The sequence below is a fragment of the Dromiciops gliroides genome, chromosome 2 (assembly GCF_019393635.1).
Source record: "Dromiciops gliroides isolate mDroGli1 chromosome 2, mDroGli1.pri, whole genome shotgun sequence".
Lineage (NCBI taxonomy): Eukaryota > Metazoa > Chordata > Mammalia > Microbiotheria > Microbiotheriidae > Dromiciops > Dromiciops gliroides.
The window spans coordinates 407,044,882-407,071,276 of NC_057862.1; the positions used below are offsets into that span (position 1 = coordinate 407,044,882).

Below are 26,395 nucleotides of genomic sequence, written 5' to 3' on the forward strand. Positions count from 1 at the left end.
TTAGAGGGCTATGCTAGGTTTTCGGTTGAATATCCTGTTGGCGTTCATTTCAGATTCATTCATGTGAGGATGAATATCTATATCCATTCCTGATTCTCTACACAGCTTGAGCAAAGTCTGGACATTGTTCTTGGAGAGGCGCAGGTACCTATAGGAGAAATTAAAAGAAAAAGATTTTTGGTTGTGTAAAGGTGAAAATGTCTCTGCATCCTTGTACTTTATTGGAAATGTCCCAAACAAATTGTATTCCCTTTGGAAAGTATGGACTTTGCTGCTGAGAAATCTGGGGCCTTGCAAAATGAATGCTAACTATCTCTTTTTGTAGTGGCTAAAAATTGGAAATTGAGGGAATGTCTATAAATTGGGAAATGGCTGAACAAGTTGCGTAATGATTTTTTCCCCTGTATTAGTTATGTAATAAGAGAAGAATCAGAGCAAAAAGGAAAAACCTCAAAAAAGAAAAACAACAACAACAAAAACAATAGAAATAGTATGGTTCAATCAGCATCCAGATTCAACAGTTCTTTTTTTTCTGGATTTGGAGAGCATTTTCCATCATGAGTCCTTTGGAACTATCTTGGACCAAAAAATATGGAACACTTCACAAATTTGCTTGTCATCCTTGTGCAGGGGCCATGCTAATCTTCTCTGTATCATTCCAATTTTAGTATATGAGCTGCCAAAGTGAGCACACAATATGATTGTAATGGAATATTATTATGCTATAAGAAATGACAAATAGGATGATTTCAGAAAAACCTGGAAAGACAGAATGAAGGGAGCAGAACCAGGAGAACATTGTACACAAAACAGTAATATTTTAAGGTGAACAACTAAATGACAGCTATTCTCAGCAATACAATGATCCAAGACAGTCCCAAAGGTCTCAGGATGAAAAATGCTATTTGCCTTCAGAGAAAGAACTGGTGGAATCTGAATACAGACCAAAGCATACTTTTTTCACTTTCTTTTGCTTGAGTTTTCTTCCATGAAATGACTAATATGGAAATGTTTTACATGATTGTATATGCATAACCTATATCAGATAGCTTACTTTCTCAAGGAGGGGGAAGAGGAAAGAGAAAGGGATAGAATTTGGAACTCAAAACTTAAAAAAAAACACAAAAAATGTCAAAAATTGTTTTCACAAGTAATTAGGGAAAAACAAAATATTCTATAAAACCCCAAAATGAATGCTCCCTCAGATATTGGTGTTAAAAGGACATTTTAAATCACAGCATGGTTGATAGGAAACAGGCAGAAGACCAGGATGGGGATCCTGACTCTGCTCATTGCTGTTGGGTGATCTTGGACCAATACTTTGCCTTTCTTGGCTTCAGTTTACTTATCTGTAAATATGAGGGATTGGACTAAGATTCGTGATTCCCTTCTAGCTCTAAATCATATAGATACATACATACATGTGTCCCATAGTTTGGTGTATATATAATGATTATATTATAATATATACTATACTAATATATAATACATTATTATTGTTCTAGTGGGAACACTTATAGCTTCCTTTTGTCACTTGTTATTTGTGAAAGCTTAAGCAAGTCATTTGTTCCTCAGTTTCCTCACTTGTAAAATGAGAGGGTTAGACTACATGCCTCTAAAGTTCCTTGACCCACCATATATGTTTGTGTATGTATGCACACATATATTTATATATAGGTATATATGTATATGTATAAATAAATATGTGTATATGTGGGTATACCCACATATACACATGAGAGAGACATAGAGACACACGGAGAGAGGACCTTCAAAGCCATTGAGTCTAACCTTCTCATTTTACAAGTGAGGAAACTGAGGAACAGGTACCTTGATTAATCCCAGAGACTACAATTGCTCCTACTATAATGATGATAAAGAATTACATAGGGATATAAAGATTACAAAGCCAAATTCACACATGATCTTATTTGAACTTCCCTACAATCCTCTGAGGAATTACTGAAGATGTTATTTACCCCTGTTTTAAAGTGGAAGTAATTCAGGTTCAGGAATGTGAAGACTCTCCCATGGAACACAGCTAGTAAATATCAGTTATACGGACTCATGCTCCTCATTGCATAGATTATCTTCTGTCACTATGTCTCCCCCTCCCTCTGGAGCTGCCAGCCCCCAGCCCCTGGCTTTATAATGAAGAACTATCATACTTCCCCAAGTAAATGAGTTTCCTCCACAGATAGGGTAAGTCTGCATTAAGCAATGGAAGAGGAAATGTTCATTAGATGAACAAATCTCATGCCATTTCTCCCCACCCCCAACCCTTTTTCAGCTAACTCTTCATTTTCTTCCTTCAGGGTCTAGCCTTTCCAGAAAGGTATGTCCGCACATTGCCTTTGCCGGCTCCTGTAATTCTCTCTAGTCCAACCCCCTTCATTTTTCAGAGGAAGAAACTGAGACTCTGAGAGCAGAAGGGACTTGCTCAAAGTTATGTGAAGTCTTTCCCACGGCACAGGCTTCAATACATGCCTGTTGAATTGAAATCACTATTTTTTTTTTTTTTTTGGTGAGGCAACTGGGGTTAAGTCATTTGCCCAGGGTCACACAGCTAGTAAGTGTTAAGTGTCTGAGTCTGGATTTGAACTCAGGTCCTTCCAACTCCAGGGCCGGTGGTCTATCCACTGCGCCACCTAGCTGCCCCAAAATCACTCTTTAAAGATTCTGATGCACTAGCAGGATTTTGTTAGTGACCTCAAAACACTCTAGCTTACTTGTATTTTAAATAACATAATATATGGCTGAGCCAGGATAGAAGAGAGCTAAATGGTGGACCAACCTCTGTTAATGGGCTATTGAAGTGATACCATGGATACTAAACAACCCTTAGTGACTCTCTGGCTGGTTCCTAAGGAGCTAAACTGGATGACACTCATTCATTCACTCAACAGATATTTACTGTCCTATCAGTTTTGTGTCAGACACAGAAAGGAAATGGAAGAAAGTGGAAGACATGACCTCTGACCCCCAGAAGCATGTGGTGAGTTGGGTTGAGGAGAAGGCACACCCAGGCAGTTAGAAAACAGCTGACAACAACACAAAGTAGTATTTGTTAAGGGTTCAGTGGTGAGTCCAGACTGTGAAGGCACTTGGTGAAGGGGTTTAGGGTTAGGGCACCCTCCAAACAAAGAGAACCCCCAAATTTGGGAAGCAGTTCAGAAAATATCAGTTTCTCAAATGAGAGGAAGCATGTAGCGCAATGGAAAGAATGGTGAAGGTGGAGTTCAGAAGAAATCTGATGTTGAAACCTGCCTCTGACACTTTTTTTTTTTTGGTGAGGCAATTGGGGTTAAGTGACTTGCCCAGGGTCACACAGCTAGTAAGTGTCAAGTGTCTGAGGTCACATTTGAACTCAGGTCCTCCTGAATCCAGAGCCAGTGCTTTATCCAGAGCCAGTGCTTTAACCTAGCTGTCCCTGTTCCACCTTTGAGCCTTGGTTTCTGTATCTATAAAACAGAGATGATAATACCTTTTTCTTCACAGGGTTGATGTGAGGATCAAGTGAGATCATGTATGTAGAGTGATTTGTAAACTCCAAAGGCTCTATTAACATAAGCTATTCCTTTTCATTGAAACTAAGGAGAGCCACCAAGCTCTAACATAGGCTGGCAGAAATGGTTACTCCTCTTGGCCTGATACCCAGCTCACCAAGTAATTTTTTGATAACTAGTTCAATTCAAAACAACAAACATTTATGAAGGGACTACTACATGTCAGGCTCTGGGTGAGGCATTAAAGATACAAAGATCAAAATGTCAGTGCTTGCCCTGAGGGAGCTTATATAATACTGGCAAAAGACATGTGAGTCCATAATAAATAGAGATTCAGAAATAAATATAAATTCAGAGTCATGGGTACCAGGAAGGGGTTGCCCTGGGCAGCAAGCACAAAGTATTGTGCTTCTCCACCACATGCCATGATAAGTTGCCTTTCTAGCTCCCCCCCACCCCGAGGCAATGAGGGTTAAGTGACTTGCCCAGGGTCACACAGCTATTAAGTGTCACATGTCTGAGGCTGAATTTGAACTCAGGTCCTCCTGAATCCAGGGCAGGTGCTTTATCCACTGTGCCACCTAGCTGCCTCTGGTGAATCTGGTTACTGTGATTTGATTTTGTACAACCTGATCAGCCCTGGGTAATGAGTAAAGTGTAGCTCTTAGATCCATGGGAAGCCTACAGGTAGATAGCTACCCCAGGGGTTCATCTTGCATGTCTAGTCAGCTTTCTTCTGACCCCACATTTTTTAACATCATTCTTACTGCAATATGTATCAGAAACAAAGAAGGCTCTCTGGAGAAGACAGGCTTTGACTTTTTTCTTGGAAGACTGGGTGGGACTTGATCAGACATAAAACAGTGGGGAGAGCATTACAGTATCTAGGGTGATATGATGATCATGACTTTGATTTAAAAAGCAAGTGTTTGTGTTGCTATGGTGTTCTCCCTTATCCTGTAAAAGAGACCGGAGAAGGAAATTATAGTCAGTCCCCAAACAATAAATAGAAACCTTCTCTATGAGAGTCATTTCCATCCATATAATGTCCAAAGGTTGGAAGGCTGATTGCCTTCTGTGGCCTGAGAATTTGGTGAGCTTCTTTTTCCCCCATATACACAATGAAGAGGTGCAAGATTAACAAGATACTTACCATTTGTATAGCACTTTAATGTTTGCAAAGTGCTTGACTTTTATTCCCTTTTTTGATTTTCACAACAACCCTGTGAAGTAGGTACTATTATTTTCCTCCCTCTTATTCAGATGAGGAATCTAAGATGCAGGGAGTTCAAGTGACTTGACTATGGTCACACATGGCTTGTAAGTAGCTGAGGCAGTATTTGAACTCAGGTGTTCCTGACTCTAAGACTGGAACTCTATCCACTGGGCCACTTAAGACTACATGCTAGATATAATAGGCTAGATGGGTTAGATGATGCCTAATCTAGCTAAAACCTGCAATAATTAGATCATCTCCGGAGCAAATAGCACCTAGTACAGTTATTCAAGTCAAACACGGTAGTAGGGATAAGAAGACATTGGGCTAATCATGGAAACTGGAGCTTTAAGTCTATTTGGCCAGAAACTGGTAGAAGCTAGTTAGAGGTCCAGCAGAACTTAGCAATCATATCTAAGTTTAGTTGGAGTCATTCTAAAATGTGGTAAGAATTCATTCTTCTAGACATATATCATATGTTCTATATCACAAATGTTCCTTAGATTTATTTTAGAATCACTGTTTTCGGGGGCAGCTAGGTGGCGCAGTGGATAAAGCACTGGCCCTGGATTCAGGAGGACCTGAGTTCAAATCTACCCTCAGACACTTGACACTTACTAGTCACTTAACCCTCATTGCCCTACAAAAAAACAAATAAACACACACACACACACACACACATACACAGAATCACTGTTTTCTGTGAGTTGGTGAACTATGTCTAAGCAGGAATCCAGGATCTGTCTTTTGATGCCCACAATATTCCATCTATCTATATATAGATGGAATATTGTAATATATATCTATATAGAGTTATATCTATATCTATAGAGATATATATCACTATCCACTATCATATCCATCTCTATTTCTATTTTTACTTCTATCTCTATACACATCACTATCTCACTATCCACTGGTGAACAGTTCTAATTGTGAGGAGGCACTTTCTTATGTTGAGCTAATACCATTCTCCCTGATTTTTCCACCCAATTTCTCCTAGCTCTGTTCTTTAGGAACAAACAGAATAAATAAGTCTATTTCCTCTATCAAGTCTGTCAGGTCATTCTCTGGTATTGTTGTTGTTGTTGTTGTTTTTTGTAATTTGCAAGAGAAGAGACCATTGCCCTCTAGGAATTCAGTTGGCCAATGGATCTACTTTAGCAGACCCTTGGCTATCAGTGTCCACACCCTGTTCCCTGCCACCATTTTCCTCACCTACAACTCAGGACTTCCTGGGGCTTCAACAGTGTGGAGGTTGCCTCTGGCTTTACACTTGGACTCTTCATCTTCCGATCATACCCCTGGAAGCTAGATGAGGGGTCTGTCACCTTTGGAGTAACCCCCTTACGGGAAGAAGAAAAGGTGTCCTGCATAAACTGGTTGCTATTAGGATCCATGCTGCTTCTACGTGGTATACTCATCCGTGGGGTTGCTGACATTACAACTTCTGGTCCATCTAAGTCTGAAGAGGGTGAAAAAAGTAAGAAGAATCTTAATAACACTTACTTCTGGATTAACTTTAAAGGTTTATAGAGAACTTTCCTTAAGATGACTCTATGGGAGCAGCTAGGTGGTGCAGTGGATGGAGCGCTGGTCCTGGATTCAGGAGGACATGAGTTCAAATCCGGCCTCAGCCACTTGACACTTACTATCTGTGTGACCCTGGGCAAGTCACTTAACCCCAATTGCCTCACTAAAAAAAAAAAAAAAAGAAGAAGAAGAAGAAAGAAAAAGATGACTCTATGAAGTATAGGGTGAGACTTCTTTTAAGTTTACAGATGAGGTAACTGAGTACCAGAGAAGTGACTTACTTAGGGTCTCACAGTAAAAAGAGCTAGAACTCAGATTTAGGTCTGTTGATGTCTTTCTACTCTACCACGCAATATATAATCATCATTGGAATATACCATTAAGGTATTGGGGTTGTCACAATTGGAATGATGCCATCTGCTGGAGACTTACTGTAGGAAAGCTCCGCCATGAGGAGAAGGCCTCTGAGGGCAAGAACATGCGGCTTTTCTTTGGTGTCAGGAAGTGACATTTGCTTGTGGGAGGAAGAAGGGGCGAGGTGGATGCTCTGGCTCTCTTTCCTCAGGACTCTGGTGGAGAAGGGAGCAAGAAATGCGCTCTCCCTTTGATAGATAGATGAATCTAGGCCTTTCTCTTTCTCTTCACCAAATTCTTATTCTCCTTAATAAATGCTTAAAAGTCTAACTCTTGCTAAAGCTTATAATTTATTGGCGACCACTCATTAGATATTTTAGACAGACTAGCTAGAATTTTAGCCCTTTACAGGGTTGGGATGAAGAAAAGAAGGGTGGTAGGAGGCAGAGACCCCAACAGAATTTTAATGAAATATATTCTTTTGATGATTGTTTTTCAAACTATCTTGGATAATCAACTCCTCTTACTGAGTCTCCCGTGTAAAACAAGGGATTGGACTAGAGTTTCAATGGCCTCATCCAGCTCTGAAACTGCAATTCTGTGAGCTCTAGTCCTTCATTTCTCTTCCAGGAATTCCAAATGAGTGCATCATTCTTTGGCTATAGACTGAACTCACAGTCAGTCTAGGAAGCAGGATGGTAGGATGGAAAGAACATTTAAACCTGGAGTCAAGAAACCTGTATTCAAGTTGCACCTGCTAGCTCTAGCTGTGTGTCCTTGGACAAGTGACATCCTCCTCTGTTTCTCGGATTCTTCCTGGGTAAATTGAAAGGGTTGGACTAGATGTCCACAGTACTCCTAGTCCTCATGGTCTATGAATTATGTGAATGGAGCCTCCTTTTACAAGGCTTTTTTCATTTTTCAGTTGTAAATCTCTGGAGCTACCATTTCAAGAGAAACTTGGCATTCCTGCCAAAAGTGGAGCAAAGGAACAATTTTGAGGCCTTCATGGGAGTAACCACTGTAACTAAGAAATCAGGGCCAATCAACACCCCCAAAGAAACATTTATTAGGTGCCTACTGCATGTAATGTACTGAGCTCGGTTCTCAGGACACAAAGAATGATTTGGGGCAAACTTTGAACGTCCTGGATGAGAATGATAGGTTATTATTGTTAGTGCTGGGAGGGACCTCACAGAGCAGGCCAAGTGCTGGACCTAGAGTCAGAAAACAAGTCTCTGCATCGTGGCCCTGCCACTTATTCCCCAGGTGACTTTGGGAAAACCATTTAATAACTGTGGGTCTCATTGTCTTCATTTGAAAATAAGTGGTTAAATTAAAAGCACCTTTAAAGTCCCTTATAGTTCTAAATCTATGATAATCATTTAGTCCAAACCTCTCCTTTAACTGAGAAGGAAATTGAGTCCCAGAGAAGGTGTGAGACTCACCCAAAGAGAAAGAAGGAATTAGTGGCGGGGTTGAGACTAGGGCTCAATTCTTGTGGCCCTAGCTAGTCTTGTGTGTTTTTTCCCCGTTGCATCATGTTGCCTCCTACAAAGTGTGTAATTTAAGATTCTAAATGTGGATTCTAATCTGTTCCCCCAGTTTTGGGGGAAACTGACTAAAAATCACTGATAAAACGAGTTTAGGTTTTTAAGGGTTTATTGGAAAATAGAAAGAAAAAGATTGAGAACAGAATTCTAACAGCCTGGCATTCCTATCTTTCCTCAAATTTCCTGTGAAGTCCTCTGCTGCCACCACCATCAAGTCAGGAAGCCAAAAAGCCCCAGTGCTCTCTGCGCAGGCTCCCTTTCCTCCTTCCTGTCTCCTCCCAGACCATAGGAGGCTCCTCAAGTTGATTGGCTGGTAGCCTTGATAGACAGCACCCATGAGCAAACGTCATTTCCTGACTCCAAGGAAAAGCCATAATACCTCTGAGGCATTTTCCTCATGGTGGAGCTTTCCCACAGCAAGTCTCCAGTAGGTGGCATCATTCCAATCATTACAAAAGGCAGTAAAGGGAATAATTATTGATTGATGTTGAATGGTCTGAGAGCTGAAAGTGAAGTATGCTGCGGGAAATTGGAAGATGCGCCTTCACTATAAGCCAAATGAGAAGATGGTAGTGTGGTACAGTGGAAAGAGCTTTGGCTCCAGAGTCAGAGAACCTGGGTTCAAATCCCATATTTGATGCCCTTGGGTAAGTCAAGTTAGCCTCCCTGTAAAATAAGGGGGAGGGGGTTAGACTAGATGATCTCTGAGATCTTAAATAATTTCTCAGGTCCTTTCTAAAGACCCTAGGGGTGGAAAAAGTAGAGCTGGGACAGCCATGGTTCTGACCTAAAAATGATAATAGAGAGTGCCTGTTGTATCTTGGGGCATGTATCTAAGACATAACAGAGAACCTCCTAAGACTTATCAAAACAGGTGGCAATAACCCACTTCTGGGTTCACTTGGACACAAATGACACTTCTAGAAGGAATCTAAAAAAATATTGCCAATGATTATAGTCTTAGGTCAGAAACTGAAGGACATAGGTACATAGGTTGTTGTTTTCCTTGCTGTTGCCCTTTGAAGGCAAGGAATGCAGAAGATAAAAAAATAATTTGGGAAGTGGGTAGATGATGTCTAAGAATAGGATTTGGATTTCTGGATCAGAACTTACAATAGAGTTCCTGACCAGAGATGGCCTACATCTCACACAAAAGTTAGTGAGAATATATTTGCCAGGTATCTTGTAAATCTAATCAAAGGGGCTATAAACTATTAAGGATCAGGGAGGAGGAGATCAGCCATGGGTGGCATTACATATTAAGAAAATATAGTCACGTGAGGAAATCCAGGAACCAGAGTGAGGAAGCATGATTGAGTGTATTTGGGTGAAGGTCAATGGAGGGAGAAACGATTTTGTCATTGGAATATACTACAGACCACCTGGACAGAAAGAGGAAATTGACGCGTTTGGGAAACAGATCAATGAACTTATCCCAGAGGCATGATATAGTAGTGATGGGAGCTATAAGTAGTATCCAGATATCTGCTAGAGCTTCTTTTCCCAAAAGCAGAACAGCTAGTAACTTCTTTTTTTTTTTTTTTAACGGGGCAATGGGGTTAAGTGACTTGCCCAGGGTCACACAGCTAGTAAGTGTCAAGTGTCTGAGACCAGATTTGAACTCAGGAACTCCTGAATCCAGGGCCGGTGCTTTATCCACTGTGCCACCTAGCCGCCCCAGCTAGTAACTTCTTAACTTTCTTTAGTGATAATTTCATCCTTTAAGTCTTAGAGGAACCAAACAAGGGGAAATTCTATTCTGCATATGATTCTCACTTAATAAGGACTTTTCATGGACTGCAAACTCAATATGAACCAGTCAGGAATGTAATGTAGCAAACGTCATCTTGGGCTGCATTATGAGGGCCAGATATTCCAGAGATAGGGAAATGATGATGGTTTTTGTACTTTGCCCTCCTCAGAACTAATCCAGAGAGATATGCTCAGTTTTTGGTGCTGTGATTTAAGAATGACTTTGGGGCAACTAGGTGGCACAGTGAATAAAGCACCAGCCCTGGATTCAGGAGGACCTGAGTTCAAATCTGGACTCAGACACTTGACACTTACTAGTAGCCTGTGACTCTTGGCAAGTCATTTAACCCTCATTGCCCCACAAAAAATCCCCCCCCCCAAACCAAAACCAAACCAAACCAAACAAAAAAAGAATGACTTTGATAAGCTGGAGTATGTTCAGAGAAGGTCCCTGACTCTATGACATATCAAGACCAGTTGAAGGAACTGAGGATCCTTAGCCTAGAAAAGAAAAGACTCAGGATGGGGTATGATAATTAACCACCTCCAGACATTTGAAGGGTTTTCATGAGAAGGGGTTAGATTTGTTCTGTCTGTCACCAGAGAGCAGAGACAGGGTCAGGGAAACTTCTTAACAATTACAGCTGTCCCTGCATAGAATGAGATGCTTGAGAGCTAGTGGGGTCCCCTTCCTTAGCACTTTTCAGGAAGAGGCTGGATGACCCTTTGAGGGTGTGTTATGCTGGGGATTCTTCTGTTGTGTGGGTTGAACTACATGACCACTCAGGTCCCTTCCAACTCTGACATTCCATGACCTAGTCCAGACCCCCTCATTTTACACAGGGGAAACCCGAGACCTACAGAGGGGATGGCAACTTGTCCAAAGTCATGTAAGGAGCTAATGAATGAACCAAGGACTGGAACAAAGTTCTTCTGTCACTTCTTATAGTCCTCTTTCTATTATATTCTATCACTTCCCTCCTCGGACCTGTAGGGACCTCTGAAGGCCATGTGCTTGTTGTTCTAATTTCTATCCTTCAAGTCTAGAAGTCATTCTCTGGTCATTTCCTCTTTGATAGTAGGAACTCACAACCCAGTGCCCAAAAGAATCCATCCAAATGGGCCTTTTCCTTCCTGGATAAGATTCTCTTCTGATGATTTTAGTCATTTTGTTTCTGGAAAGTAACATCTTTACGTTTGCTATAGAAGGAGCTGCTTTTGCCTCTTAAAAAATATATATATTTTTTTGCTTTTTTGTTTTTTGCTTTTGCCTCTGAACATTTTGGGGGGGGTAAGGGAGGAGGAAAGTAAAATGACAGGAAGAAAGCAGCATCTGACCTGATCTTTGTCAGTACCCCCCCAAAACCCATGGAGTCCATCATTTCTAATGGAAGAAAAAAGGCCTCCCCACTCCCGAGCCCACGTGGCTCCCTGCATTTGAAGACGGAGGCAGCTGGAAGGGCTGAGAGCTGCTATATAGGTCAAATCAGAGGAGCCCCGTGAGCTCTCAGGAGGACTGTGGCTGCTTTACTCCCACCACTGTTTTCACAAACTTCTGTTCCCCCTTCCCTGTGGCTGTGGGAGGCGGCCACTGCACCTGCCTTCTTGCCTCCAGCCTTCTTCCCTAATGCCCAAGGGCTCCTGCCTTGTGGGTCCCTTTGGCCCTCGTCCCACTCTCCCTACTCAGCCTGCCTCTGGCCCCAGGCTGTCAGCTCCTTATCCTATGCCTTCTGAGGTGGCAGAATTCCCTTCCTTCATTTATATTGTCACCTTGCAGGTATTTATAGATTGCAGTGTGGTCCCCTCCCCCTTACCCTTCCCCCCCTGGAGTCTTCTCTTTTTAAAAATGTTATATGCCCCAGTCTTTTCTCTCAGAATGCAGACTCTTAAATTGAGAGATGAGATGGGAGACAGAGACTAAGAAAGCTATCCTGCTTACAGTCTGTCTTTACTCACTGATGCTGGCAAGAGGTCAGTCAAGGGAGACCCTTTTCTGTTTTTGTTTTTTTCCCCAGCATTTTTTCTAATATTCCTCAGGACTCCCCTGGCCCCATTCCACTTTGGATGGCTTAAGCTTCAAGAGGAAAAGATGGCAAGGTCCCCTTACCCTGGGTCTTTTTAGGACTTAGAATTATAGCCTCAGAGAATGTTTAAGGATAACAAAAATAATAGGATTTAAAGCTAGAATGGAAATTGGAGACTATTCTAACCCTTTCATTTTTACAGATGAACTAACTGAGGACAAGGGAGGTAAAGTGATTTGCTCCAGTTCATGCAAATATTAAATTTCATAGCCAAGATCTGAACTCAGGTTTTCTGACTACAAATACATGGAAAGTGAGCAAAGGTCACAGACCAAATTAGCCAGGACAGATAACCCAGGTCTCCTTATATACTAGATCAATGCTTTTCATGGTGTGTTGGAAAGAATACTGAATTTGGAGTCAGGGGACCTGGGTTTCAATTCTGAATTTGTGAATTTTTTTACCTCTGAGCTTTTAAAACTATGTGTAGTAGGGGAATTTAAAACCCAAACAATAGATAGAGAAAACCACAATAGACCAAATGGATAATTTTGACTTATGCAAATTTAAAAGTTGTTTACAAGAAAAATTATTTCAACTAGAATGAGAATACTATTGAATGAGATTTCTGACAATAGTCTGATATTCAAGGTATATAAGTATTTGACACAGATATGTAAGACTAAGCAATCATCCTCTAATGGAAATGTGGTCAATGGATAGGAACACAATTTTAAAAAGAAGAAATACAAACTGTCAACAATCATGTGAAAAAATCACTGCCACTAATAATAAGGGAAATATAGAAATGCAAACAAGTTTAGGCTTTCGCTTTGTGCCAGCACACTGGCAAAGATGATACAGGAGAAAATTTGTACATGCCAGAGAGGCTGTAGGTAGAAGGCACACTAATACACTGTTGGGAGAGCTGTGAATTGGCCCAACTGTTCTAAAAGAAAAAAAAATGAGAATAATTAGAGAAAATCACAAGATAAAAACATGATGTAGCAATTCCATTCTGGGGCATATACCCCCAAAAAGTCAATGATGGAGAGAAAGGACCCATATATATATTTTATATATATATATGTATGTATGTATGTATGTATATGTCTCAAAATATCCATATCAGCACTTTTTATGATAGCATAAAATGAAAATAAAGCAGATAAAACATAAATTATGGAAAGGCTGAAAAACTATGATATGTAAATGAAATGAAAAATAAATATAAGAAATGGTGAAAGAAGGAATTCAGAAAATGGGAAGATGTAGTAAATGATGCACCTAAAAGAAAGCAAAATCAGGAGAACAATATATATTTATACAATGATTGGAAGAATATAAATGAAAACAATGTTGCAAGGCAGTGAACTCAGTTTAAATGCAATAACCAAGTCTGTAGAAGAAATAATGATACACACTTCTTTCCTCTTAATCAATCATACTGTTTCATACACAGTCAGAGGTACTCACTTTGTTAGTTGGTTTTATTTAACTATTTTTCTTTGTTACAAGGGAGGGTTCTGCAGAAGAGGTGTTTCTATTAGGAGATGAATTTGCAAATACATATGGATAATAAAAGGTATCAGTAAAACCTCTCAATTGCTACCTATGTGACCTTGAGCAAGTCATTCTTCCTTTCTGGGTCTCTTCATCTGATAAATGAGGGGGACGGGTTGAATGAGATGAACTTTAAAATATTTAGCTCTAACTCCCATAATCCTCACTACCTTTTCCCCATCATATATCTCATCCTTTTTGCTCACAGTGTGCTGGATACTTTTTGATAACTGGTAAGACTCCTGGGGTGTGGTAGGACCCAGGTCTGACATAATGGATTAATAATATAGATGAGCAAAGTGTCTTGTAATGCATTGAGAACTGCAGGCTCCAAGTGAGAGGCATCCTCAGAAATGAGCAATAAAGTCAGAAAGTATCATGCTCCAAAAGAGATAGTAATGAGAATCACCCTGGACTGGCTGAGATTAGCCATGTACAGGGGAGACACCCTCCCTTTGAGACATCTTGTAAATGTAATGATGATAAGATCGAGTCATTTTCTAAATCTGAAAGGACCTCCCTATAAAAGAGAAATGGCTATTTACAATGGAAGATAATGTAATCTTGGAAAGAGTAGAAAGTTAATTGTAAAGAAATTTAAAGACAGAGAGGGCTTTGGTGACCAGGAAAGAAGGTTTAAAAAGGAGAGTAGAAGAGCCAGCATCTGTTGGTCAGTCAGTCAACAAACATTTATTAAGTATTTACCCTGTGCCAGACACTATGCTAAGTTCTAGGGACACAAAGAAAGGTAAAAATTCCTATTCTTAAGGAGCTCACAGTTTAATAGAGGAGACAATGTGCAAACAACTATGAATTAATAAGCAAAATACAGCCTAAGTTGGAAATTATCAGAGGAAGGAAAGGTACTAGAATTAAAGGGGATCAGAAGAGGCTTCTCATTTAAGGTAAGATTTTAGCTGGGACTTGAAACCAGGGAAGCCAAGAGGGAGATATGAGGAGGGAAAACTTTTCAGGCATGGGAGAAAGTCAGTAAAAATGCCTAGAGATGGGAGATTAGGCATTTTCTTTGAGGAACAGTAAGGAAGTCAATATCACTGGACCACAGTACAGGGAAGAAGGGATGTTGAACTGTCAAATGTCCAAATGGAGAGGGTGACCCCCTGACCAACAAGAGTACAGCCATCCATTTGCCCACTCTTTTTGTTTGTTTGTTTGTTTTGGTTTTTTTGCAGGGCAATGAGGGTTAAGTGACTTGCCCAGGGTCACACAGCTAGTAAGTGTGTCAAGTGTCTGAGGCTGGATTTGAACTCAGGTCCTCCTGAATCCAGGGCTGGTGCTTTATCCACTGCGCCACCTAGCTGCCCCCTGACCACTCTTTTTGTACTCTTCTTTTTGTATTTTTAAATGTTGTGTTAATATACTTTGGTTATTCTCTCTTGTAGAATCCAAGATACAAAATATCAGAGCTAGAAGGGACCTTAGAGATGAACTAATCTCTATTTCATATGACGGATGAGGAAACTGAGGTCTGGAGAAGGAAGTTTCTTGGTAAGGTTGCCTACACTGAGTTAAAGGAAGAGCTAAAGCTTGAACCCATCCATTTATTCTTTTAAAAAATTTTTATTTTTATGGGGCAATGAGGGTTAAGTGACTTGCCCAAGGTCACACAGCTAGTAAGTGTCAAGTGTCTGAGGCTGGATTTGAACTCAGGTCCTCCTGAATCCAAGGCTAGTGCTTTATCCACTGCGCCACCTAGCTGCCCCCATCCATTTATTCTTTAGTGTCTCTTGTGTAGGCGTGAAGGCAATAGATGGAGGAAGTTATGGAAGGCTGAGAACTGGAACAGCAAGATACAGTGAGGGGGCAAGGGACTCAGGAGGACAGTGTAGAGTTGAACTGGTTCCTCAAGGGGTCAAGATGGGGAAAAGAGTAGTGTAGCTAGCACAGGATTTATAGTTTGGGAAAGAACTAAGGGGTCAAGTGATTGGAGGTCATGGTGAGATTGAAGAAAAGGGTTAAGGGTTGACAGGCAGAGGGAATGACAATAGACTGTGATCAGATAAGGAAATGTCATAGTTCATGAACATGGAAGTGGTACATTTATGGCTAAATATTATTGCAAGAAAGGACCAATATGAGAATTTTGGAGAAATATGGGAATTTTCACGAACTGATGCAGAGCAAAGTAAGCAGAACCAGAAAAATGATATGCACAATGACTAGAATAATTTAAAAGAAAGAACAATCAGTTGAAGCTCAGGATTATGTACATTTAATGATCAGTGTTGATTCTAGAGATAAAAAAGTGCTCTGCCCTCCTGTCTTTAAGGAGGTAGATGACTATGGCAGCTAGGCGGCACAGTAGATAAAGCATGGGCCCTCAAGTTGGGAGGACCTGAGTTCAAATCTCACCTCAGACACTTACTAGCTGTGTGACCCTGGGCAAGTCACATAACCCTAATTGTCTTAAATACTAGGGGCCATCTCCAGTCATCCTGATGTTGCTACTGGACCCAAATGGCTCTGTAAGAGAGAGTGAGATTGTTGACCTTGCATAGCCCTCCCTCACTTAAATACAATTCACTGCAAGTCATGACATCACCCTGATAGTCATGGCCCTCTTCAAGAAAGAAGAACAAACAACAACAGATGACTATAGGTATGGAATGCTGTATATGCTGTCACTGCATTGATCAGTTTTGATTGACAGTCTTTGTTACAAGAGAAGGCTCACTGTGAAGTTGGTGAGAAGCTAGGATGGTTAGGGTACATAATTAGAAAAAAACTAGTATAAGAACAAATGGTATCAATAAAAGTTTAAAAAAATGAAATTAATGGAATGGATTGGGTGATTCTTATTCTGATCTATAGTGCTTACTTCATAAGGTAGCTGTGAAGGTTGACTGAGATAATACACATACACAACATTCTACAAGTTTTAAAGTGCAACATGGATCTCAACTATTATTATTATTAATGACTTGGCATAATTCAGCTCTGAATTTCTATGATTCTATGAAAACATTGCTTCTCCAATATCTCAAGAGGAAATGAGTTTTATCACCGTTCCCTCAGATACTAGAGGGAAAGGGGAAGAGCACAGCAGAGAGGGAGTGGATTGCTAAGGATCAACTTGGCCAACTTCACTGCTTGACCAAGAACATTCCCTGCTTTTTCCCATCAGCTGTTAAGAGAATATTGTTGGGCAGCTAGGTGGCACAGTAGTAAAGCACCGACCCTGGATTCAGGAGGACCTGAGTTCAAATCCAGTAAGTGTCAAACACTTGACACTTACTAGCTGTGTGACCTTGGGCAAGCCATTTAACCCTCAATTGCCCTGCAAAAAACAACAACAAAAAAACCACAAAACCCCCACAAAAAACCAAAAAACCCCAAGAGAATATTGTCAATTAAGCCCTCACTTCTTCAGAGCAAGAAAATCCATGGGTAGAGGCATGATTTAGGGAAGGTGTGTACATCCTTTAAGAAACAGGAAGAGTTCTTCTCCAAGTTTGGGGGACAACTCAAGAATGTTATTCCCACTTACCTCCCATTAACTTCTTGTTCGCATCCTTCAAAGTGGTGAAATAGCTGCTAAAGACCTTGGGAACATCAGGATCTTGGGTAGAAGACTCTTCTGAGGGTCTTTTCATTTGTCTCAGGGCATTCCTCAGGAAGGACTTAGTACAAGAGAAAACGGAATCATAATTCTGGTCTGGGGGGAAAGAGGCCCCAGAACCTTCATATCTTGCCTCTGTTCAAGAGTAAAGCTAAGCAGAAGGATGACCTTCAGTTGTCTCTTTCAACTCCCAAGCTATGATCTTAGGAAGCCAAGTTCATAGGAGTTTCTAAGAAGTGTCTCCACAAGGGCCAGGAAGGTGGGTCAGTTTTTAGTCCTTTCCATTTTTACAACCCAGGGAACTTGTACCCTTTCCTCTCTCAGAAACAATTATTTGTGACCCCCCTTTTTCAGCCTGGATCTTGTCTGAGTCATACAATAAACACACAAGGTATGTATGGTAGGAGCAATCACTCTCATTTAATGAAGGGGATATTGGGTTTTTACCTTCCCTTGGGAAATTTGTCCACATAGGGACTGAGTCAACTGAGAGTACTGCCCATCCAGTGCCCCCAGATAGGAGTGGTGGGGGTGGAGGGTGAATGTGGATTAATGGGAAGAGCATAGATGAGAGACAGGAGATAGTGGGTTTGAGGAATTGTTCTGCTGTTATTAGCTGAATAAATTTGACTGAATCATTCTACCTCTACAAGCCTTAATAATCACCTGCCAGATGGGGTTTATAACAAGAGGTGTCTTGAAATGGAGACAATAAGTGGTATGAGTGCTTTGAGAAATGAACCAAGGCATGGTGAACTGGTGTGAGGTGGCATATTTAGGAATGAAATCCTACCTGCCCATGGTTCTCTGGGAGGGTGTGTGTGTGTGTGTGTGTGAGGAGCTGGGGAATGGCAAGGGAGGTTGGATGGGGGTATCTGTGATTTCACAAGGAAAAGGGCAAAAGAAATGGACAGATGGATGGATGGATAGATGGAGTGACGTAGACACTTCTCCTAAATACATACTGCCACCGATCAAATGGCTTGAGGTCAGTGAATAGTCATCTTGGGCCATTTGGTCTGCTCAGTGAGGTGGGCACTGAAGAGTGAGAGCTGGAGGACTGCCCGTGTCTTTCTTTTGGTGTGCTCTCCCTAGGCAGTGCCCAGGACTGGGGAAGAGGAAGGAACCAGTTACCGGAATGTAGGGAAAGCTGTCCAGCTGGTAGTCCCTTGTGGGTTTCAGTAACAGTTTTCTCAGCTTTTTTTCTTCTTGAATCATCCTGTATTCTTGAAGGTGCTTCAGGTTTTCCAGTGACTGTTTGGTCTTAATCAGCTAAGGGTCAGAGGGAACATGGAAGAGAGGAGTCACAGGGCTTAGAAGCAGAACCTAGATCTTTGCTCAGATAGTTAGACCAATGTAATCCAATCCAATAAGCATTTTATCAAGTATTTATTGTGTGTAAGGCACTGGGAGTACAAAGAAAAAATCACATAGCCCCTGCCTAAGAGGAATTTGCATTCTATGGAGATTGAGGTAACATACAAACTGATTGGTACTGTTATGGTGTCAGGGAAAGAGTGCTGATTTAGAGGACCTGGCTCTGAATCCCACTTCTGCTATCTCTGTCACCTTGTAACTTCTCTGGGCCTCAGTTTCCTCATCTGTCAAATGGAGGGTTTGGACCAGGTGGCCTCTGAGATCCCTTATAGCTCTAAGTCTGTGAGCCCAAGTATTCATTCATTCATTTTGGTAGCAGATTTGTGATTTCATTAATATATGGAACTCAGTGAGAAAACTCCTACCAGTTTACAAGTCACTGCAGGACTCATTTAACAAAGGGGACATTGGGCCTTCATCTCCCCTTGTGAAATTTGTCCATGGAAGAATTGAGTCAACTAAGAGTAGTGCTCATCCAGTCCCCCGAGGTTGGAGTAGGGGTTGAATGTGGATTAATGGGAAGAGCATGGACTGAGAGACAAGAGATATTGGAGTAACTACTGCTGTATTAGCTGAATAACAATGTTCCCTATGTCCTGTAACTTGGTTCTATCTGCTTCCCAAGTCCTAGGCACTGCCCATGAAGAGCAAACCAAAAGACGGACATGATCAGTCCTACAGCTCTGACTTCTTGGTGCCCACCTCAGTGAGAAGACCAAATGACCCACCCAATCTGAATATTCACTGGCTCTTAGTGGCTACCTCAAGCCATTTGATTTGTAGCAGTGTGTATTTGGAAGAAGCATCTATTTCATTCCATTCATCTACCTGTTGTTCTTCCATGATAAGGTCTTGGAGAGTTTTCCTAGGGCCCTGAGAAACTTGCCTAGGGTTCAAGTAGCTTATATGATTCATCAACAGGAGTTGATCCTAGAAGCATAGATAGCATAATGAGATGGGTGAGCTAGCCTCAGAATCAGGAAGAACTGGATTTAAATCCTGCCATAGTCTATGTCTATGTACACGAACATTTGAGGAAGAATTCTGTGCATGTAGCCAGATCACTAAGGTCTGCAAAACCATCCTTTAACTCCATCAATCTGAAGAGTGAAGAGCAGGCTGCCTTTTGGACTGGCAGTCTGTGTAGCAAATGGTTATGAGGCCTTGGCTCACGAATATCAACAGAGAAAGACCAGCAACTAAGCCTCCAATTATTGCTAACCTCTGTGACTATGACTTTTCAGATCTCAGTGGTCTCACTTGAATTCCTCTGCTGTTCTAGGGATCAGTTACGGAAAATGCCAATTTTATTTGGTTTGGAAAAAAACCTTCCTAAGTAATATACCAGGAGCTGATTTACTAGGAAAACATAAACATAAGTTAGGAAAAAATACTTGATAATTAGGACTGGCTGGATTGAAAGTGGTAGGGGAAAGAGCGCTAATAGTCATAGTTCATAATTCCATTTCACTTTATGGTCTCTGCCTTGAGAGGTAGGTAGTACAAGTGCCATCTATCTCAATTCCTATACTAAATATTAGGAAATGAAGGTTCACATAAGGTAAGTGAACAATTTGTTCATAGACACACAACCAAGAGATAACAGAATCAAGACTCAATCCCAAGACTACACCCTAATTAGACCAATGCTTTTTTTCACCATGCCATTCATGTTTCAGGTATGAGTTCAGAGATGGTGAAGAAGCTGCTCTGCCCCCAACTATCTGTAGCTGATGCTTGTGAGCACACATTTCACAATGCATCCTTTGAGTCTAAGAATTGCTTTCTTTTAGAATTAAAAAATCCTGCTCCTCTTTCCCCTCACTACTTTCCACTGGCCATCCCCATAATACCATCAAGTCACTAACTCAGCTTTTGTGAAAGAGTTCGTCCCTTTCTCATAGGTCTGGTAGCAAGAGTACTTGCTTGCTTGAAAAGGGCTAGAGGGTGCTTATGGGAGGGAAAAGAGTGAAGAAAAACTAGCCGGAAGTACAAAACACCACCAATCCTGCAGCACGGGGTATGGAATGAGGCAGCAGCATTCACTGACAAGAGGGCTGAACAAGAGTCAGGAGGCCTGGATTTCATCTTGGCCCTGCCACAAGTTCATTGTGTGACTTCTAGGAAGTCATTTTGTCTCTTTGGGCCTTGCTTCCTCCATCTATAAAATTGGGGGGTGGGGTTGGACCCTATGAAGTCTGTAAGGCCTTTTTTCACTGGGGTTCTATGACCTGGCAAGCAGGCAGCATCCTCCATAGAAAGGAGATGAAATTCCACAGGTATGTGGCTGTTCAAGGACAATGGGCTCTTGTTTAAATCCATCCCCTCCCACCCCATGTAAGTCAGATTATGTTCTAAATGTTTTTGTTTGTTTGTTTTTGCTGGGCAATGGGGGTTAAGTGACTTGCTCAGGGTCACACAGCTAGTAAGTGTCACGTGTCTGAGGCTGGATTTGAACTCAGGTCCTCCTGAATCCAGAGCTGGTGGTTTATCCACTGCACCACCTAGCTGCCCCCAGATTATGTTCTAAATGAAAGGAGAGATGGTAAGGGTCCTAGTTACATAACACTTAGAATGTAAACCCTCCAAGAGTCTTCCCCTCTCCCTGTCCCATTTGCATACTTGGTAGTTATCTTTCTTGTGGGCAACAGCCAAGGTCTTCCCTTGCTTCCGTTCGAGCCTCTCCATGATGTGTGCTATGTCTGACTGTTTACTTTCCCTGGATGCCCTCCATCCCATCTTCTGCTTTGTAGGTTCCCAGTGAATTGGTTTCAAATCTGACATCTTAGTGACCTCTGTTGGCTTGACATGATAGATGCCTTTTCTTTTGTCTCTTCCTGACCAGGATGAAATGCTAGGTCTTTCCATAGTATTTGTGGTGTGAGGCAAGAAGGAAGACCATGGTGCCAAGTTTGACATTTTGGTGAGGCATCCCACGATCCCTGTTGCCTACTTTGTGAGGTCCTCATGGCCAGGTGCAGAGACTAATAGGAGAGGGAATTGTGAGGTCATTTGTGGGATAGCTCCCTGGTTAGGAAAGAAGTTGACCTGACCTCAAACTCCCCAGTACTTATCCTATGGGAAAGGAGAGCCTTAGGCTTGGTAGCGAAGATTAATGCCATATTTTAATTGGCCTATTCTCTGAGAGACATTCTCTTCACCAAGCTCAGTGTTATCTGTAAAAGTAAAGATGGGTAAGTAGATGCAACATGATGGGGTGTGAAAAATATCTCCAGAAAAAAATTAGGGTTTGTGCCCCTAGCGTTATCTCCTTCAAATCCCAAAATGATTAGTTATACTTGGTATAGCTACACAACACTTTGTATATAGAAGATTTATGGCCTGAAAGCTCATTATGAGTCAAAGGTACAGTAATAGCATAGATGAAAAAGGTTAATGCAAAGTTAGGCTATATTAAGAGAAGCGGGATGTTGTCCATAATATGTAAGTTGCTAACATCCTAATATCCCCTTCATTAGCTGTGATCTCTGCTCAATGACTCTTGCCCCCACTGCCAGAAGGCCAGATCTGTTCACATTTCACCCCTCCCCTAAGGGCTTTCCAGTACTCTTTGGGGGGGGGAGGGGAGCAGGGTAATGAGGGTTAAGTGACTTGCCCAGGGTCACACAGCTAGTAAGTGTCAAGTGTCTGAGGCTGGATTTGAACTCAGGTCCTCCTGAATCCAGGGCTGGTGCTTTATCTACTGTTTGCCACTTAGCTGCCCTCGTTTCCAACACTCTTAAAGGAAGTTGGGGGGGTGTCTCTAGTACCTGTCATTGGCTCAAGCCTGCACCAATTGTACTCCCCAATTTTAGAAGTCCAAGCAACCCAGTTCTATTTAACCACTTATTAGTGGTTAGCTTTTAGGAAGGAATATTTATTTCAAAGCTATAGCAAGAACAAATATATAAATATTCCTTCCCAACATCAGGGGAACTATAATCCCCCTTTTACCTCCTTAGTCTCTCAGGATGGGAGTGGGATTGGGTTCATATCTTAGCTCAGTTTCTTTTTTTTTTTCTAATAATAAACATTTTAATTTAAAGTTTCGTGTTCCAGGGGAAGCTAGGTGACACAGTGGATAAAGTACTGACTGGCCCTGGATTCATGAGGACCTGAGTTCAAATCCAATCTCAGACACTTGACACTTACTAGCTTTGTGACCCTGGGCAAGTCACTTAACCCTCATTGCCCCACAAAAAAACCCCCAAAAGTTTTGAGTTCCAAATTTTATTCCTCCTTCCCTCCCTCCCTCAGGTGGTAACCAATCCAATGTGTGTTATACATATGCAATTATGTAAAACATTACCATATCAGTCATTTTCTGTATAGAAACTTTAATAAAAGAAAAAAATGAAAGTGAAAAATAGCATGCTTCAGTCTCTGTTCAATCAATCTTTGGAGGTGAATTGTATGCTTCATCATTAATCCTTTGGGATTGTCTTGGATCATTGTATTGCTGAGAATAGTCAGTCCCAGTTCTTCATTAAACAATATTGCTGTCTCTGTGCACGATGTTTTCTTGGTTCTGCTCACTTCACTATACATTAGTTCATACAATTCTTTCCAGACCTTTCTGAAATCATCCTGCTTGTCATTTCTTATAGCACAGTAATATTTCATCACTATCATATATGGCTTGTTTAGCCATTCCCCAGTTGATGGGCACTCCTTTGGTTTCTAATTCTTAGCCATCACAAAAATTGCTGCCAGAAATATTTTTGTACAAATAGTTCTTTTTTTCTTTTTGGGGATGTTTTTGGGATATAAACCTAGCAGTGGTGTTGCTAGATCAAAGGGTATACACAATTCTATAGCCCTTTGGGCATAGTTCCAAATTGCTCTCCAGAATGGCTGGATTTTTTCACAACTCTACTAACAGTAGATTAGCATCCCAGTTTTCCCACATTCCCTCCAACACCAACAACATTTCCTTTTTTTGTTATATTTGCCACTATGATAAGTGTGAGGTGATACCTCAGAGTTGTTTTAATTTGCATTTCTCTGATCAATAGTGATCTAGAGCATTTTTCATATGATTATAGCTTTAATTTTATGTGAAAATTTCCTGTTCATATCAGTTGACAATTTGTCAATTGGGGAATGACTTATATTTTTAAAATTTGACTCATTTATCTATATATTTGAGAAATGAGGCCTTTATCTGAGATACGTGTTTCAAAAAAATCTTTCCCAGTTTTCTGCTTCCCTTAATAATCTTGGCTACATTAGTTTTGTTTGTGCAAACCCTTTAAAATTTTATATATTCATTAGCTCAGTTTCTAGATAAAATCAGTTCCACCAAATTCTGAGTTCAAAGCCTCCTTGTTTCTAGCACCCTGGCTTCCCAGGGCTTCCCCGTTGGGTCAACAGTAACATTCTGCTTGGAATCTTGCCTCCAAGATCTCCATGGTTCACCTCCCAGGTGCAGGGACTCTATTTCTTGCACCTAGAACTGAAAACAAGCCAAAGAGACTAAAACATAAGCCCATTTCTCAGGGCCATCAAACCTAAGGGAATGGGATAGGTGGCCTTTTGCCTCACCCAACATGGGGCCCATGCTGGGGGAAAACAAGACCTTCACTCCTGGATGCCACCAGAAAGAGAAAGATAGCTGGAAGGGAACTTGGAGGCCATCTAGGGCAATTCCTTTCATTTACAGATGAGCAAAGCAAACCGAGGCCCAGAGAGGTGGAGGTGCCTGAGACCACATAGTTAGTAATGTTCAGAGGTACCTTCCAGGTCTCAGGTGTCCCTGTGACTGGAGGACCTTTGCTCTCTCTACTGTATCATACATGATTCAATCATATATATTTTTTATTATGTGCCAGATGTTGTGCTGGGGCAGCTAGATGGCACACTAACTGGCTGTATGGCCTTGGGCAAATCACTTAACCCTATTTGCCTCAGTTTCTTCATCTGTAAAATAAGCTGGAGAAGGAAATGGCAAACCACTCCAGTATCTTTGCCAAGAAAATTCCAAATGGGGTCATGAAGAGCTGGATATGACTGAACAATAAAATATTGTGTTGTCCAGTGCTAAAACAAACTGCCTTGGGAGGGAGGGATTCCCTATCACTGGAGCTCTCAAGCAGAGACCATATGATCATTAGCTGGGATGTGGTGGGAGGGAGTGATTTCAGATACAGGTTATGACCTCTAATCAGGACTCTGATATCCTTTAAACCTTTTCCTCTGCTACTCAGTTCTCTTTCTCCTCCTAGATCAGCATTCAATATTCCATGAGCAGTGAATTCCTTCTTTGTTTGGCATGGAAGGTTTTGTAGCCTTTCTGCCAATAAAAACCAGCTTTTAAATCCTAAGGGGGCCAGCCCCTTTCCTCTGAATATCTTAAAACCAAAAGTAAACAATCAGAACAGCTTTCAAACAAAGGTATACAGTGGTTTCCTTAAGGCTATTAACACTTTGCAAAGCATTAGTTTCTCAGATCATTTCTCATTGGGGCAACTTGTTCAGTTGCAATAATAGAATGAGATGAATATAACACAGTACATTTCCAAGCAAGGAGAAAAGAGCCTGGGAACTGCTCAGAGAAGGAAAACTCTGGCAGGTTGTTGTGTTGGTGAGGTTAGGTGGGGCTATCTGAGTATCCTGAGGACACTTGGCCCTAAGTAAAGGATGCCAGGAGCCTGCTGGCCCTGAGAAGGAAGAGGGGGAATACCAAAGACAAACAATCCATTTCATAATCTTGCCAAGGGTCAGACCTGTTCTTCCTCTTCCTGATATCCATGGATCCTCCTTGCTTCCAGTTCAGTTTATTTTTTCACTTGAAAATATTGATTAAGTTGCAACTCTGTTCAAGACACTGCACTGGAGGTAGGGATAACCAGGAGGCGGACGATCAGTTGATGTAGGTCCTCTGGGTACTTAATAGCTAGTCTAGCTATCAGACCCTAGCTAACAATCAATCTTTTCTTCCTCGATCATGAAATCTTTCATTAGGCACTAATAGATGGAGAAATCGAGGCCCACAAAGGTTTTGTAGCCTGGGCTCCAATGGAATCATTAACAATAACAACAATACTTTTGATACTTTGAAGATCCATGGCTTCATCCTTCCTGGTCTCTTATAGATATATCTGTGTAGTAGAAAGAGTAATGGATTTGGAATCTAAGGACCTGGGTTCAAATCCTGATTCTGCTATTACCTGTGGGAACTTGGGCAAGACCCTTAATTTCCCTGGGCCTCTGTTTTCTCTTCTGCAAAATGGTTGGACTAAATGACTTTCTTTCTTCCTTCCTTCCTTCCTTCTTTCTTGCTTTCTCTGTTTCTCTTTCTTTCTCCCTCCTTCCTTCCCTCCCTTTTTCCCTTCCTCCCAACCTTTATTCCTTCCTTCCTTCTATGCAATCTGGGTCAAGTGACTTGCCCAGGGTCACACAGCTAGTAAGTATCTGAGGACAAATTTGAACTCAGGTCCTCCTGACTCCATGGCAGATTAGCTGATTTCTAAGTTTACTTCCAGATTTAAATCGTATCATTCTTCCAAAGATGACTTTACAAGTTCATAGAATTAGAGGAGGGACCTCAGAGAGCACTTACTCCAACCTCCCTCATTTTACCGAAGAGCAAACTGAGGCCCAGAGAGGTTAAGTCTCAAGGTCCCACAGGTAAGTGAGCAGCAGAGCTGGGATATGGACCCTGATTATTTGATTCCAGTGTTCCTTCTTATGCGATTTTTGGATATAATGATAACAGTCAGCATTTATATAGCATTCTAAAGCTACCCAGTGCTGTGCATACATGACCTCAGAGTGATGCTGAGGATACACAAGGACCTCACAACCACATAGAGCAGAGATTATTCCCATTTTACAGATGAGAAAACTGAGATTCGGAAATCCCCTAAGTGTCAGGCCCTGGGTTTCAGTACAGATCTTCTGACTCTCAGTCTAGTGCTCATTCCACTGCGCCACAT

General features: G+C 41.4%; 1 protein-coding gene and 1 non-coding gene across 3 annotated transcripts; both read right to left on the minus strand.

Moving 5' to 3' along the window:
• On the minus strand, window positions 1-21,377 carry C2H16orf78 (chromosome 2 C16orf78 homolog). 2 transcript variants are annotated; one of them, XM_043982224.1, is made up of 4 exons: window positions 21,081-21,377; window positions 17,010-17,142; window positions 5,941-6,187; window positions 1-148 (listed from the first exon to the last, which is right to left on the minus strand). In XM_043982224.1, exons 1-4 carry the CDS (start codon window positions 21,375-21,377, stop codon window positions 1-3), a joined length of 825 nt encoding a protein of 274 aa, XP_043838159.1. The 2 variants fall into 2 exon arrangements, 1 of the variants encoding a protein (XP_043838159.1); XR_006354723.1 differs by lacking the exons at window positions 1-148; window positions 5,941-6,187; window positions 21,081-21,377 and adding an exon at window positions 18,216-18,332 and having other exon boundaries at window positions 17,026-17,142.
• On the minus strand, window positions 586-692 carry LOC122744773. Its single transcript, XR_006355120.1, has one exon. It is a non-coding gene; the product is annotated as a U6 spliceosomal RNA (small nuclear RNA).
• Window positions 21,378-26,395: the final 5,018 nt, after the last annotated feature.

What these genes read in the sequence shown, in the direction of transcription:
- C2H16orf78 (XM_043982224.1), bottom strand. Translation starts at nt 21,377, where the DNA reads ATGTCAAACTTGGCACCATGGTCTTCCTTCTTGCCTCACACCACAAAT. An exon ending in ACAAGAAAGATAACTACCAA is followed by an intron (nt 17,143 to 21,080) that starts GTATGCAAATGG and finishes TCTTGTACTAAG; the next exon opens with TCCTTCCTGAGGAATGCCCT. An exon ending in CAGGAAGTCCTGAGTTGTAG is followed by an intron (nt 149 to 5,940) that starts GTGAGGAAAATG and finishes TTTCTCCTATAG; the next exon opens with GTACCTGCGCCTCTCCAAGA.